General features: G+C 38.5%; 1 protein-coding gene across 2 annotated transcripts in view; it reads left to right on the top strand.

Moving 5' to 3' along the window:
• Positions 1 to 11,888, top strand: part of DDX50 (DExD-box helicase 50) — a 32,580-nt gene extending 20,692 nt beyond the window's left edge. The window contains exons 9-15 of one of the 2 annotated variants that reach the window (XM_067710744.1): positions 2,970 to 3,131; positions 4,355 to 4,474; positions 5,227 to 5,300; positions 5,524 to 5,683; positions 7,361 to 7,495; positions 8,589 to 8,633; positions 11,397 to 11,888. In XM_067710744.1, coding sequence (XP_067566845.1) covers positions 2,970 to 3,131; positions 4,355 to 4,474; positions 5,227 to 5,300; positions 5,524 to 5,683; positions 7,361 to 7,495; positions 8,589 to 8,633; positions 11,397 to 11,684 — 984 coding nt within the window. In that variant the 3' untranslated portion in view covers positions 11,685 to 11,888. The remainder of the gene's footprint in view (positions 1 to 2,969; positions 3,132 to 4,354; positions 4,475 to 5,226; positions 5,301 to 5,523; positions 5,684 to 7,360; positions 7,496 to 8,588; positions 8,634 to 11,396) is intronic. The other variant, XM_067710745.1, reaches the window with a different exon arrangement.
• Positions 11,889 to 18,718: the final 6,830 nt, after the last annotated feature.

The following is an 18,718-nucleotide window of genomic DNA, read 5'->3' as shown; positions in this document are numbered from 1 at the left end:
TCTTGTTGTGGAGCATGGGCTCTAGGCGCGCAGGCTTCAGTAGTTGCGGCACGTGGGCTCAGTAGTTGTGGCGCATGGGCTCTAGGGCACGTGGGCTTCAGTAGTGGTGCACGGACTTAGTTGCTCTGCAGCATGTGGGATCTTCCTGGACCAGGGATCGAACCTGTGTCCCCTGCATTGCCAGGTGGATTCTTAACCTCTGCGCCACCAGGGAAGTCCCTGCTAATAGTTCTTGAATTCATTTACTGCTTAGCCCCTACTTATCTTTCCAGCCTCATCTTATCACACTTTCCCCTTATTTCTGCACTCTCACCATACCTGCTATTTTTCCTGTCACCACAGGGCTCTTGAACTTGTAGTCTGTCTTGCCTAGCAGCTCCCATCCTTCAGATATCAGTCCAGAGTACTTTTCTGTAAATTCTTCCTTGCCCCAAACTAGGTCAGGTTGTCCTCTTCTAAACGCCCTTTGCCTCTTAGACCCATGCATCTTGAGTTACACTTGTTGGCTAAATTTATTTCTGTGCCTAATTACTTGATTAATGCCCATTTCCTCGACCAGAGTATCAAGACGATGAGGACAGAGAAAGTTTTAATTTTTGTTTGCCATTTTATCCCTAGTACCTGATGTGTAGATTACCACATATTTGTTAAATGAATAAATGGTCATTGCCACTGCCTTGATGAGGCCACTGATATCTCTCCTGAATTTCTACAACAGTCTGCTATCTGAGTCTCCCTAGCTTTTGCCTTGCCCTTGTCTAATATATTCTATACATTGTAGCCAGAATATTCCTTATAGAATACAAATATGTTCATGAAAATTTTCTGCTTACAATTATTCAGTTGTTCCATATTGTCCTCAGGATAAAATTCATATTCCTTTTCAGTCTCATCTCTCACCACTTCTCGTTTTAACTCTGTGCTTCAGCAATACTCAAATATTTGTAGTTCGCCAGAAACATTAATTATGTGTGATATTTCTTCTTTCTGGAACTCCCTAACCTCCTCCTTTTTTTTTTTTTTTTTTTTTTAACCTGACTACTAGTTCCTTATTATCTGTCAGGTCTCAGCTTCAGTGCTGCCTTCCCTTCAAACTAGATTGAGTTAGGTTCCCCTCTTAGGTATTTCTATAGCACCCTACACCTTCTTATAGCACATATCATACTGTATTGAAAATACTTGTCAACTTGTCTGTCCCAGGGTCGTTTCTTTATGATTGTTCCAGAACCTGGCATAGTACCTGGAGCATAGCAAGTGCTCAGTGAATTCACTCATGAATGCATTATGCTTAGATGCTGCAGTTTAGATACTGTTGGAGTTATATAATTGTTACAAACTTTTAACTTTTAATAGTGGCTAAGAATACTAGGAAATTTATTTGTAATACTAGGAAATTATTTGCAGCATACATGGAAGATCAACCCAGTATAAATTGGTTCAGCTTCACTGAAAATTACAGAAATGTAAATTAGAACAACATTGGGAAATCATTTTTGCCTATTAGGTTTACAAGGATTATAATGATTCATAGTTTACAGGTGGGCGGTGTATATATATATATATATATATATATATATATATGGGGTAAGATGAAATAAACACTCATAGAATGTTGAAGAGTAAATGGGCATAATTTATTCTTTTTAAATTGAAGAATAGTTGATTTACAATATTGTGTTAATTTCTGCTGTACAGCAAAGTGACTCAGTTATACATGTTCTTTTTTATATTTTCCATTTTGGTTTATCCCGGGACATTGAATATAGTTCCCTGTGCTATACAGTAGGACCTTTTTGTCCATCCATTCTATATGAGATAGTTTGCATCTACTAACCCCAACCTCCCAATCCATCCCTCCCCCACCTCCCCTTCCCCTTGGCCACCACAAGTCTGTTCTTTATGTCTGTGAGTCTGGATTTTGTTTGTTTATTTACAACTTCTTTTTATAATATAGTTTTAATTTAATAGCAATAACTATTAAAATGTTAAATGTTCATAATTTTTGACCCAGAAATTCAACTTCTAGATATGTAACCTACTGAAATATACTAAGGGGTCTGCAGTTGTAAGTACAAGGTTATTCATTGTAGCATTGTTTCTGAAGATGAAAGTTTGGATCCTACCCAAATCAGTAGGGTACTGCTAAAATAAATGATACTGGGAATTCCCTGGCAGTCCAGTGGTTAGGACTTGGCACTTTCACTGCCAGAGCCCAGGTTCAATCCCTGGTCAGGGAACTAAGATCCTGCAAGCTGTGTGGCATGGCCAAAAAAAAGATACTGCAGCCATATGAAGAAATCATGTATAATTTTAAAAAATTAAGTAGATGTATATCTATAGATGAAGAAGAATGGCTAAGATATAAAAGATTTATAAAGCAGGTTGTAAAACAGTACATATATAGTAAAACCCCATTTTTATAGGTGAATACATAAAATTGTATGCTAGGATTTGTGAGGGGTCTGTGTGTCTGTATGTATTTAAAAAATAATATGCGGGGCTTCCCTGGCGCAGTGGTTGAGTGTCCGCCTGCCCATGCAGGGGACACGGGTTCGTGCCCCGGTCCGGGAAGATCCCACATGCCGCGGAGCGGCTAGGCCCGTGAGCCATGGCCTCTGAGCCTGCGCGTCCGGAGCCTGTGCTCCGCAACGGGAGAGGCCACAACAGTGAGAGGCCCGCGTACCGCAAAAAAAAAAAAAAAAATATGCGGAGGAATATTCACCAAACTGTTAGCAGTTAATTAGTAGGAGGCTGATATTAAGGGAAGCTTTTGCATTTTATGTTAAATGTTTTTCTGTAACGTTTGAGTTTTTAAAAACAATAAGCATGTATTTTTATAATTATCAGAAGGTAAGATTTAAAAACAACAGCAACAGAAAAGAGCACAGACTGTATGGTGTCTGGTGCTATGAATTGCAAATATGTGCTATACACTTATTTTTCCTTTTTTTTTTTTTTTTTCCAAATAGAATGCCCAGTGTTTACATGGCGATATCGCACAGTCACAAAGAGAAATTACACTGAAAGGCTTCAGAGAGGGTAGTTTTAAAGTTTTGGTGGCAACCAATGTGGCTGCCCGTGGTTTGGACATTCCTGAGGTTGACCTGGTGATTCAGAGTTCACCTCCACAGGTAGGAAATAAGATTTTCCCCCCCCAGTTTTATTGAAAAATAATAGACATACATCACTGTATAAGTTTAAGCCGTACAACATGATGGTTTGATTTACATATGTTGTGAATTGATTGCCACAATAGCTTCAGCTAACATCCATCTTCTCATGTAGGTATAAAAGAAGGAAAGAAAAAAAAAGTGTTCTCTCTTTGTGAGGAGAACTCTTGTGCTTTACTCTCTTCACAACTTTCCTATACTATATCATATAGCAGTGTTAACTATAGTCATCATGTTGTACATTACACCCATAGTACTTATTGTTCAACTGGAAGTTTGTATCTTTTGACCACCTTCCTTCATTTCCCTCCCCCCATCCTCTGCTTCTGGTAGCCACAAGTCTGATCTCTGTTTCTATTTCAAAAGTATTCAACTTTTTTATTCATTCATCTGTTGATGGACACTTAAGTTGTTTTCATGTCTTGACTATTGTAAATAATGCTGCTGTGAACATGGGGGTGCAGATATCTTTTTGAATTAAGTGTTTTTGTTTCCTTTGGATATATACGCAGAAGTGGAATTGCTGGATCCTGTGGTAGTTCTATTTTTAATTTTTTGAGGATCCTCCATACTGTTTTCCATAGTGACTGTACCAATTTACAGTCCCACCAACAGTGCACAAAGTTATCTTTTCTCCACTTCCACAGCAGCATTTGTTGTCTTTTGTCTTCTTGATGATGACAGTTCTAACAGGAATACGGTGATACCTCATTGTGTTTTTAATTTTCAAGGAAATGAGATTTGATTTGGAGAAAATAAGAACAGCTATATAAATTGCTGTTTTATTTTTAAGACATTGCTTATATATGAAAAATATGTTATCTTTTCTTGCTCTTAGCCATTTTTTGTTAGTGTGATGTTAAATTGATCAGAATCTGGTGCCTTTGCAAATTATTAACCTCTTTATTTGGATTTGAGGCATGGAATCATGCAAGAGAATTATAAAAAGTTGCCATGTAAAGAACCCTGGGATGGAGTGGATAAAAAGTTTTTAAATCCTATACCCTTTATTGCAGATGGGATGTTTCAACATCCCCCTTTGGGATATTGAAAAGAGCAACAGTATTGAAATAAAAATGTTATTATTGATAGTAGTAGTTTTGTTATTTTTCTTATTATTTGGATGCTGGAATGACTGTTTAATTTGCCAGATTTTTAAGAAGAGTTACCTCTTTTATTTTTAGGATGTTGAATCCTATATTCATCGCTCTGGGCGCACAGGTAGAGCTGGCCGGACAGGGATTTGCATATGTTTTTATCAACCAAGAGAAAGAGGTCAATTAAGATATGTGGAACAAAAAGCAGTAAGTAGAGTTAAATTATTTCAGGCTTATTATCTGAATGGTGCTGTAGAAAAGAGATCTTTTTGTATTTGTTCTCACAATTAGATCGTTATAACTTTTCTCAGTTTAAGCTGCATTTGGATGTGAAGCATGTGGAGAGCTAAATTTATATTAGCTGCAAGATCTTGTTTTAATACAGCTTTTATTGTGAAGACAGAAGAGCTGACTTTCTCATTTTTCCCTTGAACTTCTCCCTTGATACTAAAATCAGAAGTGCATTGTGATTTCAGTACCTCTTAGTCCAGTATTGTAAATGGATGAATGTGACATTGTGTTGGTGTAATAGTTAAGATTATGTCGAGTAATGGTACACTAACCAGTTTCTATAAGAAATTACACATTTTTTGTGGTCTGGAGTTTTTGTGGTATTTCACATTTTTCCTATTTTTATGATGGGTGTTTTCATACACTATTTCATATACTGTGTAAAATGAGGATAATAAGAAAAAAGTTGATTGATATAAAGAGCATCCTTTTCTTTAAATCAGCTTTATTTTGCAACTGAAATTCCATGATTGTAACTAAGAGACAATTCAAAAACATTTTTTTTCTCTTTCTAGAATTTGTAATTGATGATTTATTAGAAAATCTTTTGATCTGCTAGAGCTTGGAAATCTTTAAGTCCAAGAAATGGAAATTCAACAAACTAGATTAATTTAGGAATTAATTGTAAAGACTTCCATTTTTCTTTAATGTAATTCTTTCATTTTCAGGGAATTACTTTTAAACGTGTAGGTGTTCCTTCTACAATGGATTTAGTTAAATCTAAAAGCATGGATGCCATCAGGTATGCTTTCTGACCTTGCTGAATGATTTTTTTCTTTTGTATTAGGCTATACATCTTTAAGCTCTCCTAGTTCACATATCAGAAAATTTAATCACCAGTTTTACCAGCAGACATTTAATTATATTAAAATACAAAAACGTTTCTCTCTTTTCCCATTCATTCTCTTATCTTTAATTTTTCCCCTTTGTCTTGACCAAGAAAATTTACTATTTTTAAACCATAGGTCTCTGGCTTGCGTTTCTTATGCTGCTGTTGATTTTTTCCGACCATCAGCTCAGAGACTGATAGAAGAGAAAGGGGCAGTGGATGCATTGGCTGCAGCATTAGCCCACATCTCTGGCGCATCAAGTTTTGAACCACGTTCTTTGATCACCTCCGATAAGGTAGAAGTCTGTGAGAAAATTGCATGTGGTTGAGAAGGATTAAAACTGAACCATAGATATGTCTCTATCTGGAGGGAAATATAGGACATCTTCACTTTGCACGGTACTTTGTTAACCGAAACTTGCATACCAGAACCTAGTCCTCATTTTGTTTGCCATGGAGCCATGCAAATCGAGAAGTAGACTCTGCAGCTAACACAACACCACTGCAAAGTAAGGATTGCTTGTATATGTGGAGGGTGTCTGTGTGTGTGTGTGTGCGCGCGCGTGCGTGTGTGTGTGTAAAAAACACCATCTGATCTGTCCCCCTGCCAGTTCAGTATCAGATGTCAAAACAAACCATACCCAGAGCCATATATTCCCATTATAAAGGTATATTTTACTCTCTATAATTAGTAAGTAATCTGTGGGATGATACTTTAGCACTGAGCAAATACCCTATCCCTAATAACCCACCAGATACTTCTCAAGAAAACATTTAAACCATACTTCTTAAGCAAATATGAAGATAGACTTTTAAAGCTAAGAAGTATATAAGAGGTAATTTAATCCTAACTTTTATCTAATAAAAGTATCCCTCTTTCGCAGATGGGTCATCTATCCTCTGATTAAATATCTTAGCAACAGGGTGTTAGTGTGGTTTGATATTTCTTTTATGGGTTAAACCAAAATCCGGTCTTTACCATGAATGTCCTGTAGGGTCTTCCCTTGCTACCTCTTTGGCCTCACCTCCTATCACTCTCCCCTTGCTTGTTTTCACTACCCTAACCTACTTGCTGATACTCAAACATAAACTTAATCCTACAAAAGGCCTTTACACTTATTTGTGCTGTTTTGAACGTTCTTTCCTTTTAATAACCTTGGCTCTCTCCTTCACTTCATTCAGGTTTCTACTCAGATACCACTGTGTCAGAGAAGTCTTTTCCTCATCACACTCTAAAATAGCTTACCCCTCCCTTTACTCTCTATTTTCATTTTCTTCCCCTGCTTTATTTTTTTTCATGATTCTTGTTACTATCTGACATTATATATATTTCCTTATTTGTTCACTGTCTCCTCTCCTACCATTATCCAGTGCCGCCATGCCAACCCCCTGCCACACACACACTAGAATGTAACCTCCATGAGACAAAGGACTATTTACTGCTGAATCTCTAGCACATAGAGCATCTCTGGCATATACATAGGGGGCACTCAAATATTTGTTAGATGACTGCCTCCCTATATCTTCTTCATGTTGATCCTTTTGTTGTCCAGTGAAGTTCTACAGAACAAGTAATTTTTGCTTATGTAATAGTCCTTCAGAAGTTTAAAGAGGTTTATGTCCTCTTGTTTTTCCACTCAAAGCTAACTTTGATTCCTTCAGCATTTCCTTAATTCTCCACTACCTTATCTTTTCTGGGATGCTCTAGTTTGTTTAATTTCCTCTTAAAAAACGATGGTTAGAATTAAATGTAGTCTTTACAGCAATGTATAGAAGAACGGTACTTTCAATTATCTATAAACATTAGTCTTCTATTAATATAGTTTCAAAGAAGTTGTTTTCTCAGCAGTCATGTTATACTATTGGCTCATAAGAAGTACATGGTTAAGTCAAAAAGGGCTGTCAAGTTAGAATGTCATTGTCCTGCTGCTGCTGCTTTTTTCCCAAACATAATGTGACTTTTATTCCTTAAGGGGTTTGTGACCATGACTCTGGAAAGCCCAGAAGAAATACAGGATGTTAGCTGTGCTTGGAAAGAACTTAACAGAAAGCTGAGTAGTAATGCTGTGTCCCAAATTACCAGAATGTGCCTCCTAAAAGGAAATATGGTAGGCTTTTCTAGACAACTGCCGTACGATTATAAAGACTAGCAGATTCTTTTTTTTTTTTGAAGCCTAGTGGGATGTTCTCCATGTGTTAGTATGTTTCCACTTGTAAATTTGGGGAGTTATTTAAGTAACTCATTCCTCTAGAAAGCTGTAAAGTCATTCTGCTTAATTTGACTAATATCCGAGTTTTCTGAGTTTCTTCCTTTGTATACATATTACATGTGGTTGTGTGTGTTTATTTTCTAAGGTTAAGTAACTTATAATTGCAACAGCTAAACAGCTCTATTTTTTAGAGAACACAATATTGGTTTTTAAGTGGCCTGCTATTGATTGATAATGAGGATAATAAAGTGAATTAAGTATTTTCATAGAATTATGAAATAGCAAAGTTAAGACCATCTGTAATATAAGTGACTGATTTCTTCTAATGGTTTTGAGAAAAGATGTTACATTTATTCATCTCACTTGACAACATAGGTTCATTCTAGTCTATAATTTATTAGCCCATTTATTGGAAATAGTTATCTTTCTCAAATTTAATACTACTTACCTTGAAAAAAGATCAGTGGCAAGTATGAGACAAATATACACATTCAGAAAAATTGTGGAGGGGAAGGAAAATATACCAAGGTCCTTAGGGCAAAGCTATGTTTGAATATTAAACTAACTTGCAACTTATCAGCAACCAAAACCAAAGAGGAAGCATCTTAGATTACTTCATTCTCGGTATCTGATAAACATTTCAGCACTTTACGAGAGAAAGTTTCTGGCACTACATTTTTAAAGGAGTTTATTAGATGGGTCATTTTACAAGGGACATGGAACATTATAGTGTCTACAAAAACTTTTCTAGAGAATACTGTAGATTCTCAGTAGTAGTCAGTTCTTATTAGATACTGGTTTACTCTTAGATTTAGGAAGTACAATTAGCAGCCATTCTGTGTCATGCATTATTATATATTAGCTGGTTTAGTCGTATAGGCAATCATGGGACAAGCTTAATCTTTTTTTAGCTAATACAAGATTACAAGCAGATATTTTAAAAAATCAACTCATATGCATCTAAATAAAAATTTTTTCATTTTGCTTTTAGGGTGTTTGCTTTGATGTTCCCACAACTGAGTCAGAAAGGTTACAGGTATTTAAATTTTATTTTTAAATAAATTATTTATTTTATTTTTGGCTGCATTGGGTCTTCGTTGCTGCACATGGGCTTTCTCCAGTTGCATTGAGCAGGGGCTGCACTTTGCTGCAGTGCGTGGGCTTCTCATTGCAGTGGCTTCTCTTGTTGCAGAGCACGGGCTCGAGGGTGCGTGGGCTTCAGTAGTTGTGGCTCGCGGGCTTAGTTGCTCCACAGCATGTGGGATCTTCCTGGACAAGGGCTCGAACCGTGTCCCTTGCATTGGCAGGCGGATTCTTAACCAGTGTGCCACCAGGGAAGCCTGGTATTTAAAAACTTTTGTCTGTTAAATAGTTAAGTATGTTTCTCTAAAAGATAGGGATTAAAAATAACATAGTCATATATCATTATGACATTGATTGAGGCTAAATGCCTAGATCATTTAACAATTCCTTAATAAAATAATAATAAATAATAAATATCCAGTCTGTATCATAACTTAAAACATTTAAAAATTATGAATAATTTCAAACGTGAAAAAATAGAATTGCATACTGAATCCTCATGTACCCATCACCCACCTTCCACAGTTATCAACTCATGGCCAATTGTGTTTCATGTCTACTTCCAGCCACTTCCCCACTCTCTCCTGTATTCTTTTGAAACAAATTCTAGGAAGTCTGTCATTTCAACCATAAATATTTCTATATACCTAAAATATTAAAAACACTTTCCAAAAACACAATCGTAATACCATAACTAAACCCCCCAAAATAATAATTCCTCAATATTATCCAATTTTCTGTTTAAATTTTCCCTCTGTCTCCTACATCTTTTTAAATATAAGGAGGTCCATAAGGTTCATACATTGTAATTTTATGTTTGTCTCGTTTACTTTATAGGTTCTCCTTCCTTTCTCTCTTTCTTTAAAAAAATTTTCCTTGTATTTTATCTGTTGAAGAAAGAGATTGTCCACTAGATTCCTACACTGTGGAATTTGTCTGTTACATCCCTGTGCATATTTATATACATATTTTGAAACAAGAATGGGAGTATTTGGTTTTTAAAGTCTTTTTACAAATTCAGAATATATTGTAAACACATTTCTTTGTCAACTGTATAGTTACTTGTTTTTATTGGCTTCCTGGCATTTGGCCACCTGGGTGGCCAACTTAATGTCCTATTTTCTGACATTTAGATTATTTCTAATACTAATATTCTGTTATAAACAGGTCAGCCTTAAATGTTGGCATAGCTAACTCTTTATGCATTGCCATGTTTGTCTCTTTAAGATGAACTTCTTAAGATGTCTGCTTGGCCAAAAGGTGTGTGTATTTTTAGGGCTTTGGTCATATATTGCCACCAGTGGTGTATGTGGCTGTTTGTCTCTGCTCACTATTACCTGAAGGTATTTTAATATTAACTTGCCTTGGCAACTCATGATCACAATGAAAAACAGTTAATGTAGCAGGATATGACATACCGATGCTCTTATGAGCTACAATGATTTTTTTTTTTTTTTTTTTTTGCACGGGCCTCTCACCGTGGCAGCCTCTCCCTCTGCGGAGCACAGGCTCCAGACGCGCAGGCTCAGTAGCCGTGGCCCACGGGCCCAGCTGCTCCGCGGCATGTGGGATCCTCCCGGACCGGGGCATGAACCCACGTCCCCTGCATTGGCAGGCAGACTCCCAACCACTGCGCCACCAGGGAAGCCCCTGCAATGATTTTTATATCTTGAGTTGTTTACCCCGATACCAAATTGTTTCCAATGGCTACATTTTTTAGTCCCTGGCTGGTGTTGACAGATTTTTAATCTCAGCTCACACTCCTTGCTTCTGTCAATGTGTCTGCTGAAAGCAATGTACTACTTATTAGTGACTTATTCGTTTTGTGCTGAGAAACTGGTGCTCTCTTTTAGAATGTATAAACTGAGTAGGAATTTAGAGTCCCAAAATCAGCCTGAAAATTTCTCCTGAGACTAAAACTTAACTTCTAGAAACTTTTTTTTTGGTGGGGGGGGGGCACTGGGGAGGGGAACAAAGCTTTGTATTGTTATGTTAAATTTGAGATTTAAATTTTAACAGGATCGATTTTTTTCATTTTTAATGACATTTATTTTCTTTCTAATTTTACAAGCAGTACATGTTTATCGCACACAACTAGAAACACATGGAAGAATAAAGTAAAAAACAACAAGCACTCATAATCCTCACCCCCCAGAGATAACCACTGTTAGCATTTTGAAGAATTTCCTCCCATTGTCTGCATTTTTTAAAAAATTGAAGTATAATTGACCTACAAAACTGTGTTAGTACCAGATATACAATATAGTGATTCAATATTTCTATATATTACAAAACGATCGCTGTGATAAGTCTAGTTACTGTCACTGTTCAAAGATATTACAATGTAATTGACTCTGTTCCCCATGCTGTACATTTCATCCTTGTGATTAATTTATTTTGTAACTAGAAGTTTGTACTTCTTGATCTCTCTTATGTGTTTCACTCTTACCCCCATCTCCCTCTCCTCTGGCAGCCACGTGTTTGTTCTCTGTATCTGAGTCTGTTTCTGTTTTGTTTGTTCATAAAACTTAGAAACTTTAGTGAATGAGCTTTGAATATGTTTTTGTTTTCTGGTCTTCTGTTTTGTTCTAGATACTTTGAACTTAATGGCTAGATGGCCTTTAGCTAATGGATATGAAAAGAGTCTCCTATATTCACGTGTTTGCTTATGGTTTCTATTTTGCATTTATATTAATCCTGTAAATTATCCCAACAGGCAGAGTGGCATGATTCAGACTGGGTACTCTCAGTGCCAGCCAAGTTGCCTGAAATTGAAGAATATTATGATGGAAGCACATCTTCTAATTCCAGACAGAGGAGTGGCTGGTCAAGTGGCCGGTCAGGCCGGTCGGGCCGGTCAGGTGGTCGATCTGGTGGCCGGTCAGGTAGACAGAGTCGACAGGGGAGTCGGTCAGGAAGTCGACAAGATGGTAGAAGACGAAGTGGGAACAGAAATCGGTCAAGAAGCGGGGGCCGCAAACGGAGTTTTGACTGGGATAGTTAATCTACCAGTGTGAGCTTGCCTATTTCTGCCTAATCATGTACATTATCCACCAAAAATTAGGTCATCATAGTTGAGGTCTGTGTCTGCTTTTGGCAAAGAAGTTGGTTGTATTTTTTTAAAAAATATTTCACAAGAATGGTTGTAAACAAATCTACTTATCCAGTTATACCTTTGAATAAAAAAACCTTTTATTGTCTCTCTTCACTGTGCATTAAGAATTTTCTCAATGTAATCTTTTAAAATTTCTTCTAAAATGTGGCAGTTAAGTCAATCTTAAGGTTACTTGCATTTTACAAAATGTGGTGTGTCTGTATTCAGATCACTTCTTCCATAGGATATATGGTAGAAAATAAGAAATCCCTTCTACATTAAAGGGCTGTATAGATTGGTGACATGATTGGTTAGATGTAACATTTTAGATTTTAGATAAAGTTAATTAAAAGGTGTGCAAGCAGTGCATACTCAATAATTTATTCAACAGGTATGGGTTGAATGTCTATGTGCCCATCACTATCCTAGTCCCTAGGGACATAGTAGTGAATAAGGCATGGTCACTATCTTCAAGGAACTTACAGTCTAAAGAAGCAATTATGGTTGAGATTAACACCTAATATTTAGGATGAAAGTAGGTATGGAATGCTAAGGATCTAGTTGGGGTGCACCTCACCAGCCTTAGGAGTCAGGCTTTTAGAAGAAGTGATACCCAAGAGGAGATGTAAAGCAGAAGTATAAGTTGATCTAGCCAGTTTAGAAGGGAGAGAGGGTTTGCAGTCAGAACAGTACAGGCACACCTTGTTTTATTGCATTTCGCAGATACTGTATATTTTACAAATGGAAGATTTGTGGCAGTCCTGTGTTGAACAAGTCTATTGGTCCCATTTTTCTGACAGCATTATTTTTTAATTAAGGTATGTACATTGTTCTTTCAGAGATAATGCTATTATACACTTAATAGACTCTGGTATTGTGTAAACATAACTTTTATATGCACTGGGAAACCAGAAAATTTGTGTGACTCACTTTATTGCAGTATTTGCTTTATTGTGGTGGTCTGGAACTGAACCTGTAATATTTCCAAGGGATGCCTGTATATGCAGAGGCCCAGAGGCAAAGAATAGCACTGTAAGTCTGAGGATCTCCAAATAGTTCAGTATGGCGTGCATGTGATGGAGGACAGGAATAAGAGAAGGAATTAGGGACCAGACTTTAAAGGTCCTATGTGCATTTTTAAGGGGTTGAAATGTTTTCTTGAAGGCAATGGGGAATCATTAAAGAGTTTACAGTAAGGAGTAATGATGAGATTTGTGTTTTAGAAAGATTACTGAGGAGGTTGGATTGCAGAAGGGCCAGACTGGAGACTAGTAGCCCTCTTAAGATGCTGTCGGGGTAATCCAAGGTAGAGGTGATGGCGGTCTGCACTAATGATAGGTAACATATTTTGAGTAATGAGAACTGAGGCACTTGAGAAGTTGTTGCTTGTGTAGAATCACACAGCTGGATAATATATAGTGGAGTGAGGATTTGAACCAAGTCTAGCTTCTGAACCAGTGCTCTTAACCACTGTGCTAGATAGTGGCAATGGACTTTGAGGAACATGGATAGATTTCAGAGGTTTTTAGGAAATGGAATTGTTAGGACTTAGTGCTTTGAATTGGAAGATAAGAGAGGCAGAAGAATAAAACCTAGGCTTTGTCACTGAGATAGGTACTAGAACAAAGCAAGAAGAGTTATGGGGAGAGAGTGGGAATATGATTAGTTCAGGATTAGATGTATTTTAATATTGAGTAGTCCATGAGATATAGCAGAGGAGATAAACAGTAGGCGGTTGGATTTATAGGTCTGAAGCAGGAGAGAGATCTGTTCTAAAGATTTGGGAATAATAAACAAAAAATGGTAATTGTAGTTAAGTTAGTAGATGAGATGATCCAGGGAAAGTATAGTGAGGTAAGAGGGCTGAAAAGAACCCCGAGGCACACCAACATACTTAACTGCATAGCAGAGGAAAGGGGATCCCACTGAGAAGGGATGACAAGAAGAGGGCATAAAGCCCAGAAGTACAAGGCTTTCAAAGGAACCAGAAGACAAGTCTGAAATGGCCCTTGGATTTGGCAAAAAGACATTGACATGGGGAGCAACCATATATATATATATATTTTTTAATTCATTTATTTATCTTTGGCTGTACTGGGTCTTCGTTTCTGTGCGAGGGCTTTCTCTAGTTGTGGCGAGCGGAGGCCACTCTTCATCGCGGTGCGTGGGCCTCTCACTATCACGGCCTCTCGTTGTGGAGCACAAGCTGCAGAGGCGCAGGCTCAGTAGTTGTGGCTCACAGGCCCAGTTGCTCCGCGGCATATGGGATCTTCCCAGACCAGGGCTCGAACCCGTGTCCCCTGCACTGGCAGGCAGACTCTCAATCACTGCACCACCAGGGAAGCCCCGGGAGCAACCATATTAATAGAGTATTGAGAGTAGAAGCTATTTAACTGTGGCTTAAGCAGGAAATGGGAGATAAAGCAGTAGGGACAACAAACATGAACACGTCTTCCAGAAATTTGGCTGTGAATTCAAGGGAAGAATAAGCTAAAGCTGGACGTAGAAGAAAGGATATGAAATGGCAGTGAGAATTTTGTGTTGGTGAGGTGGAGAGATGAGGGAAATCGGAGCATGGTGAAATACTAATATGGGAGGGAGCCAGAAAGGAGGCAGGAGGAGACAGAATGAATGTATGATGGAGCAAAATCCCTATGAGGACCCAGACAGATGAGCTCAAGCACACTCTGGAGATTTTAGCCTTAGATGGTAGAAGCACATCTCTAACATTTTGTCAGAGGAAAGTATGATTATCATGTAGGTGTTTGCAGGTATGAAGGTAAAAAGTTGAGGGAGTGCCTACCTGATGTCTTCTGTTTTTTTTTTCCCTGTGGTATTTTTGCATGGTCATCCACTGAATGTGAAGAGGGAAGTAGTACGCTAGGAGATTCGAGGAGAGTGGAGAAATGCTCAGGTATTGACTACAGAACATGATGAAGAACTCCTCAGGCAAACTAGGGGTCACAGCTGAGGTGAGAGACTGAATTTGTAGTGGCATTAGTCAGAGTGATTATGTGATTTCCTATGACAACACTCAGCATCGAGTTGTAGGAGTGGAGATGGGAGACAGTTGATTGAGGATTGGGGTTTTGCTCTGTAAGATGAAAGGATGACAAGGTGAAGATGTTAAGGACTCAGCAAAAGTGATTAGAGTAATGGTCCAAGGAATCTAGACTGCTTAGGGATTGAAGTGGAGATGGGGTTGATAGCAGGGAGGACGTAGAAGGGGCATGGGAGGGAAGGTCAGTGAGGGCTGACTGAATTTGAGATTTCAAAAGTGGAGCAGTTGAGGAGAAGACAATTGCAGAGTATGGTGGTAGGCCTGTTGGGGGCAAAGGTTATTTCAGTTGAGGTGGTCAAAGAACTGAGAAGCCAGTGTTATGTGGATGGTTTTCATGGACAGTGAAGTCCTCTCGAATGAAGACAAACAAGGACTGAGGAGGGAGAGGAAGACTAACCCAGGTGCCAAAATACCAGGAAGTGGTGGAGGTTGGTAAATTACCTGAATTAGCAGGGGGGAAAGGTGAGATTACCACAGATTTTCAAAGGGACCAGGGCGTTTATGTGAAAGTCAAGGAGTAATAATCAGGAAGCTTTGGGGAAGAGAGGAGGACACCAGTGTATATCGAATGTGAGGGAATAAGCAACATATGTATGAGAAAGCTATATGGGAGTATTTTCCAGTAAGAGCCAGATTTTAGTTAAACCAAGGAGGGAAGAAGGACTCTCAGTGCTGGATTGAGAAAGGGGGAAGTTTTGATTATAGGCAGTGGGATTCCAGATAGCTATGACTGGGAGGAGGGGATCTCAGTTGCCTCTGCATCTGAGTAAATGTGAGCTCTGTATTTATACCCAAGATGGAATAGGGGCTCCATTCCTACTGAGGTGCTTGGTTCACCAGCACCTACTGCAGGTGCTGTGTTCCTACGAGGTGCCAGGCACTATGTTTGGGATATAAAGGTGAATAAGGAGTTCTCAGTCTCTGCCCTTGAGAGCTCAGAATCTAGTGAAATAGATGGACACATAAACCTAGGTCCATGGCAGTGACTAAGTGTGATGATTTGAGAGTTCTGAACAAGGAAGCCTAGCTCACCCCAGGAATGCAGGTGGGAGTTCAGAGAAAGCTTTTGGGCCATGATGACTGAATGTGAATTAAGTGAGGTAAAAGAGACAGAAGTGGGAACATGCATCCAGGCAAAGGCACAGAATAGCTAATAAAACACAGCCTATGTATGGCGAACTGTAAGTAGCTCTTGTTGCCAGGATCTTAACTATGAGGAAAGCAGTGGTGAGAACACGACAAGTGTCATATCTTGTGTGTGTGTTTTTTTTAAGTGTCATATCTTGAAAGGCTTCATAGGCCTTGTTTTGGACAGCCACTGAAGGGTTTCAGGGAGGAGAGTGAAAAGGATAAGCATGTAGGCAAATGCCAGCAAGGGGGAGGATGGATTTAAGGGGTCCTCCTGCTAAAGGCTGGCTTCCCTATTAGCAAGGAAAGGGGGACAGATCCTAAGAAGATAAAATACCTTTCCATGTCTCCTGAAAGAAGGAGGGGGCAGGGCAAATTCCTCACCAAATTCTCAGCTGTGGACTGCATTCAGCCACTTATATTTACTCTGCTCCTTCTTCACAGAGCCCAGCAACTTCATGGCTCCACCTTTTGGCTATTCAGAGCCTTCTGTTTAGTACTCTGTACCCTAATGTTGTGGTCCCTTAATATCTACTTGAACTTGAATCTATTACCCTGATCTTCAGCTTTTGAATTTGTAAATAATATGTTTTATTCCCTTCAGCATTATAAATCTGAATAATAAATTCACATTTAGGTGTGAATGTCTGAGAGCCTTCTCTCACATTATTTTTGTTTTGTATAATTTGGGAGTAGTGCTTAATAGTCATTTTTAAAAAACTATATTCCTTTTCTTTTTAACAATTTTTAAAATTTTTATTTATTTATTTTTGGCTGCGTTGGGTCTTTGTTGCTGAGCGCGGGCTTTCTCTAGTTATGGCGAGCGAGGGCTACTCTTCGTTGTGGTGTGCGGGCTTCTCATTGCAGTGGCTTCTCTTGTTGCGGAGCACGGGCTCTAGGCGCGCAGGCTTCAGTAGTTGTGGCTCACGGGCTCTAGAGCGCAGGCTCAGTAATTGTGGCGCATGGGCTTAGTTGCTCCGCGGCATGTCGGATCTTCCAGGACCAGGGATCGAACCCATGTCCCCTGCATTGGCAGGTGGATTCTTAACCACTGCGCCACTGGGGAAGTCCCAAAACTATACTCCTTTTAAAAAATATTATAATAGTAATATATGTCCATTGTTGAAAATTTGAAAAAATAGAGAAGCAAATGGAAGAAAATTAAAACCACCTATAATACCTCTCTCAGAGATAATTACTGCTAACATTTTGTGGTATAGACTTTTGAATTCACTGTGTGTGTATACAAACTTTTTGAAATAGAAATTCTCCCAATTTTATGAAAACATATTACATCATCTACATCAGAGGAAACTGGTCTGGCAGAATCAATATTCAAGAAGTACTTCCCGTTTCCTATCAAATGGATATAAGACCCATATATTCTACTTGTTACTGAATTTTGTACTGATGATTAGATTAAATACAGTAATTTGGCCACCTTTGAGCCAGAAAGGGCCTTTCGCATGTTTCCTCTTGGAATTTTGGCCTTGTGCCTATGTGCAGGTATGTTACAAAGGAATTTATATACTTTATAAGCCTTGACAAAAATTTTCCATTTAGTACCATTTTGGGCTTACCCTGTTGCTGAACATCTGTTGGTAATAAAAATGTCCCCGGGGCTTCCCTGGTGGCGCAGTGGTTGAGAGTCGGTCTGCCTATGCAGGGGACACGGGTTCGTGCCCCGGTACGGGAGGATACCACATGCCGCGGAGCGGCTGGGCCCGTGAGCCATGGCCACTGAGCCTGCGCGTCCGGAGCCTGTGCTCCACAACGGGAGAGGCCACAATAGTGAGAGGCCCGCGTACTGCAAAAAAAAAAAAAAAGAAAAAAAAAATGTCCATGTACTGTGTACAGCCATATCATATACTGCAGTATCACATAATTTTGTGGTTTATTAACCAGACTGCAGGTTCCTAACTGCTTTCCTGCCTGGGCATACAACTAAAATTTATTTCAAAGGGTTTCTTCCTTATCCCACTACTAGTGGTAGGCTAGTGTGTGTCAGGCACTGTCCAAAATCTTAAGGATACAAAGAGAAATCAAAGCTCCTGGCTCAAGGATATCAGAGTGTAAGTGAAAGCATTGTTGTATATTTACATAAATTTATCTGCTAAAAAATTGACACTGTGAAACAATAATTTGTGAAATATGAAAAATTTCCTTTAAACTGTCAGATTAAAAAATGTGCAGCAAAAACTAATCTTATGAAATACAGAAATAGAACTTCCAGCATTTTCCTTTGTCATAAAATGATTACATTTTGAATTGTCTTTCTAAAAGCCTTGACATACCTGTGAGGTTTTTTTTTCCCCATGGTTTTATTTTATTTTTTTATTGAAGTATAGTTGATTTACAGTGTTGTGTTAGTTTAGGTTAGTGATTCAGTTATACATCTCTATGTATTTTTTTTCAGATTATTTTCTCTTATAGGTTATGACAAAGTATTGAGTATGGTTCCCCCTATGAGTTTTAATAGCTCTTATTTATTGTGCTCTGAGTGCCAGGCAATGCTAAACCTTTTTCATTCATTATCTTACTTAATTTTGTCAACTGATGAAATAGGTTTTCTTATCCCCATTATGCATGAGAAACTCAGGTTCAGGTTAAGAAATACACACATTTGTCATGTGTCCAAAATCACAGAGGAAATGGTGCAGGTTTTCAAAGCCAGGCAAGATTTCAACCCATTTTTAAAAACGATTTTGTAATGCACTGGCTCCCAATTCTTTGCCTCACTTGTTCTTCACAGAAA

The sequence above is a fragment of the Pseudorca crassidens genome, chromosome 16 (assembly GCF_039906515.1).
Source record: "Pseudorca crassidens isolate mPseCra1 chromosome 16, mPseCra1.hap1, whole genome shotgun sequence".
Classification (NCBI taxonomy): Eukaryota; Metazoa; Chordata; class Mammalia; order Artiodactyla; family Delphinidae; genus Pseudorca; species Pseudorca crassidens.
Note: the sequence above shows the minus strand (reverse complement) of the source record. Positions and strands in the feature narration are given on the sequence as shown.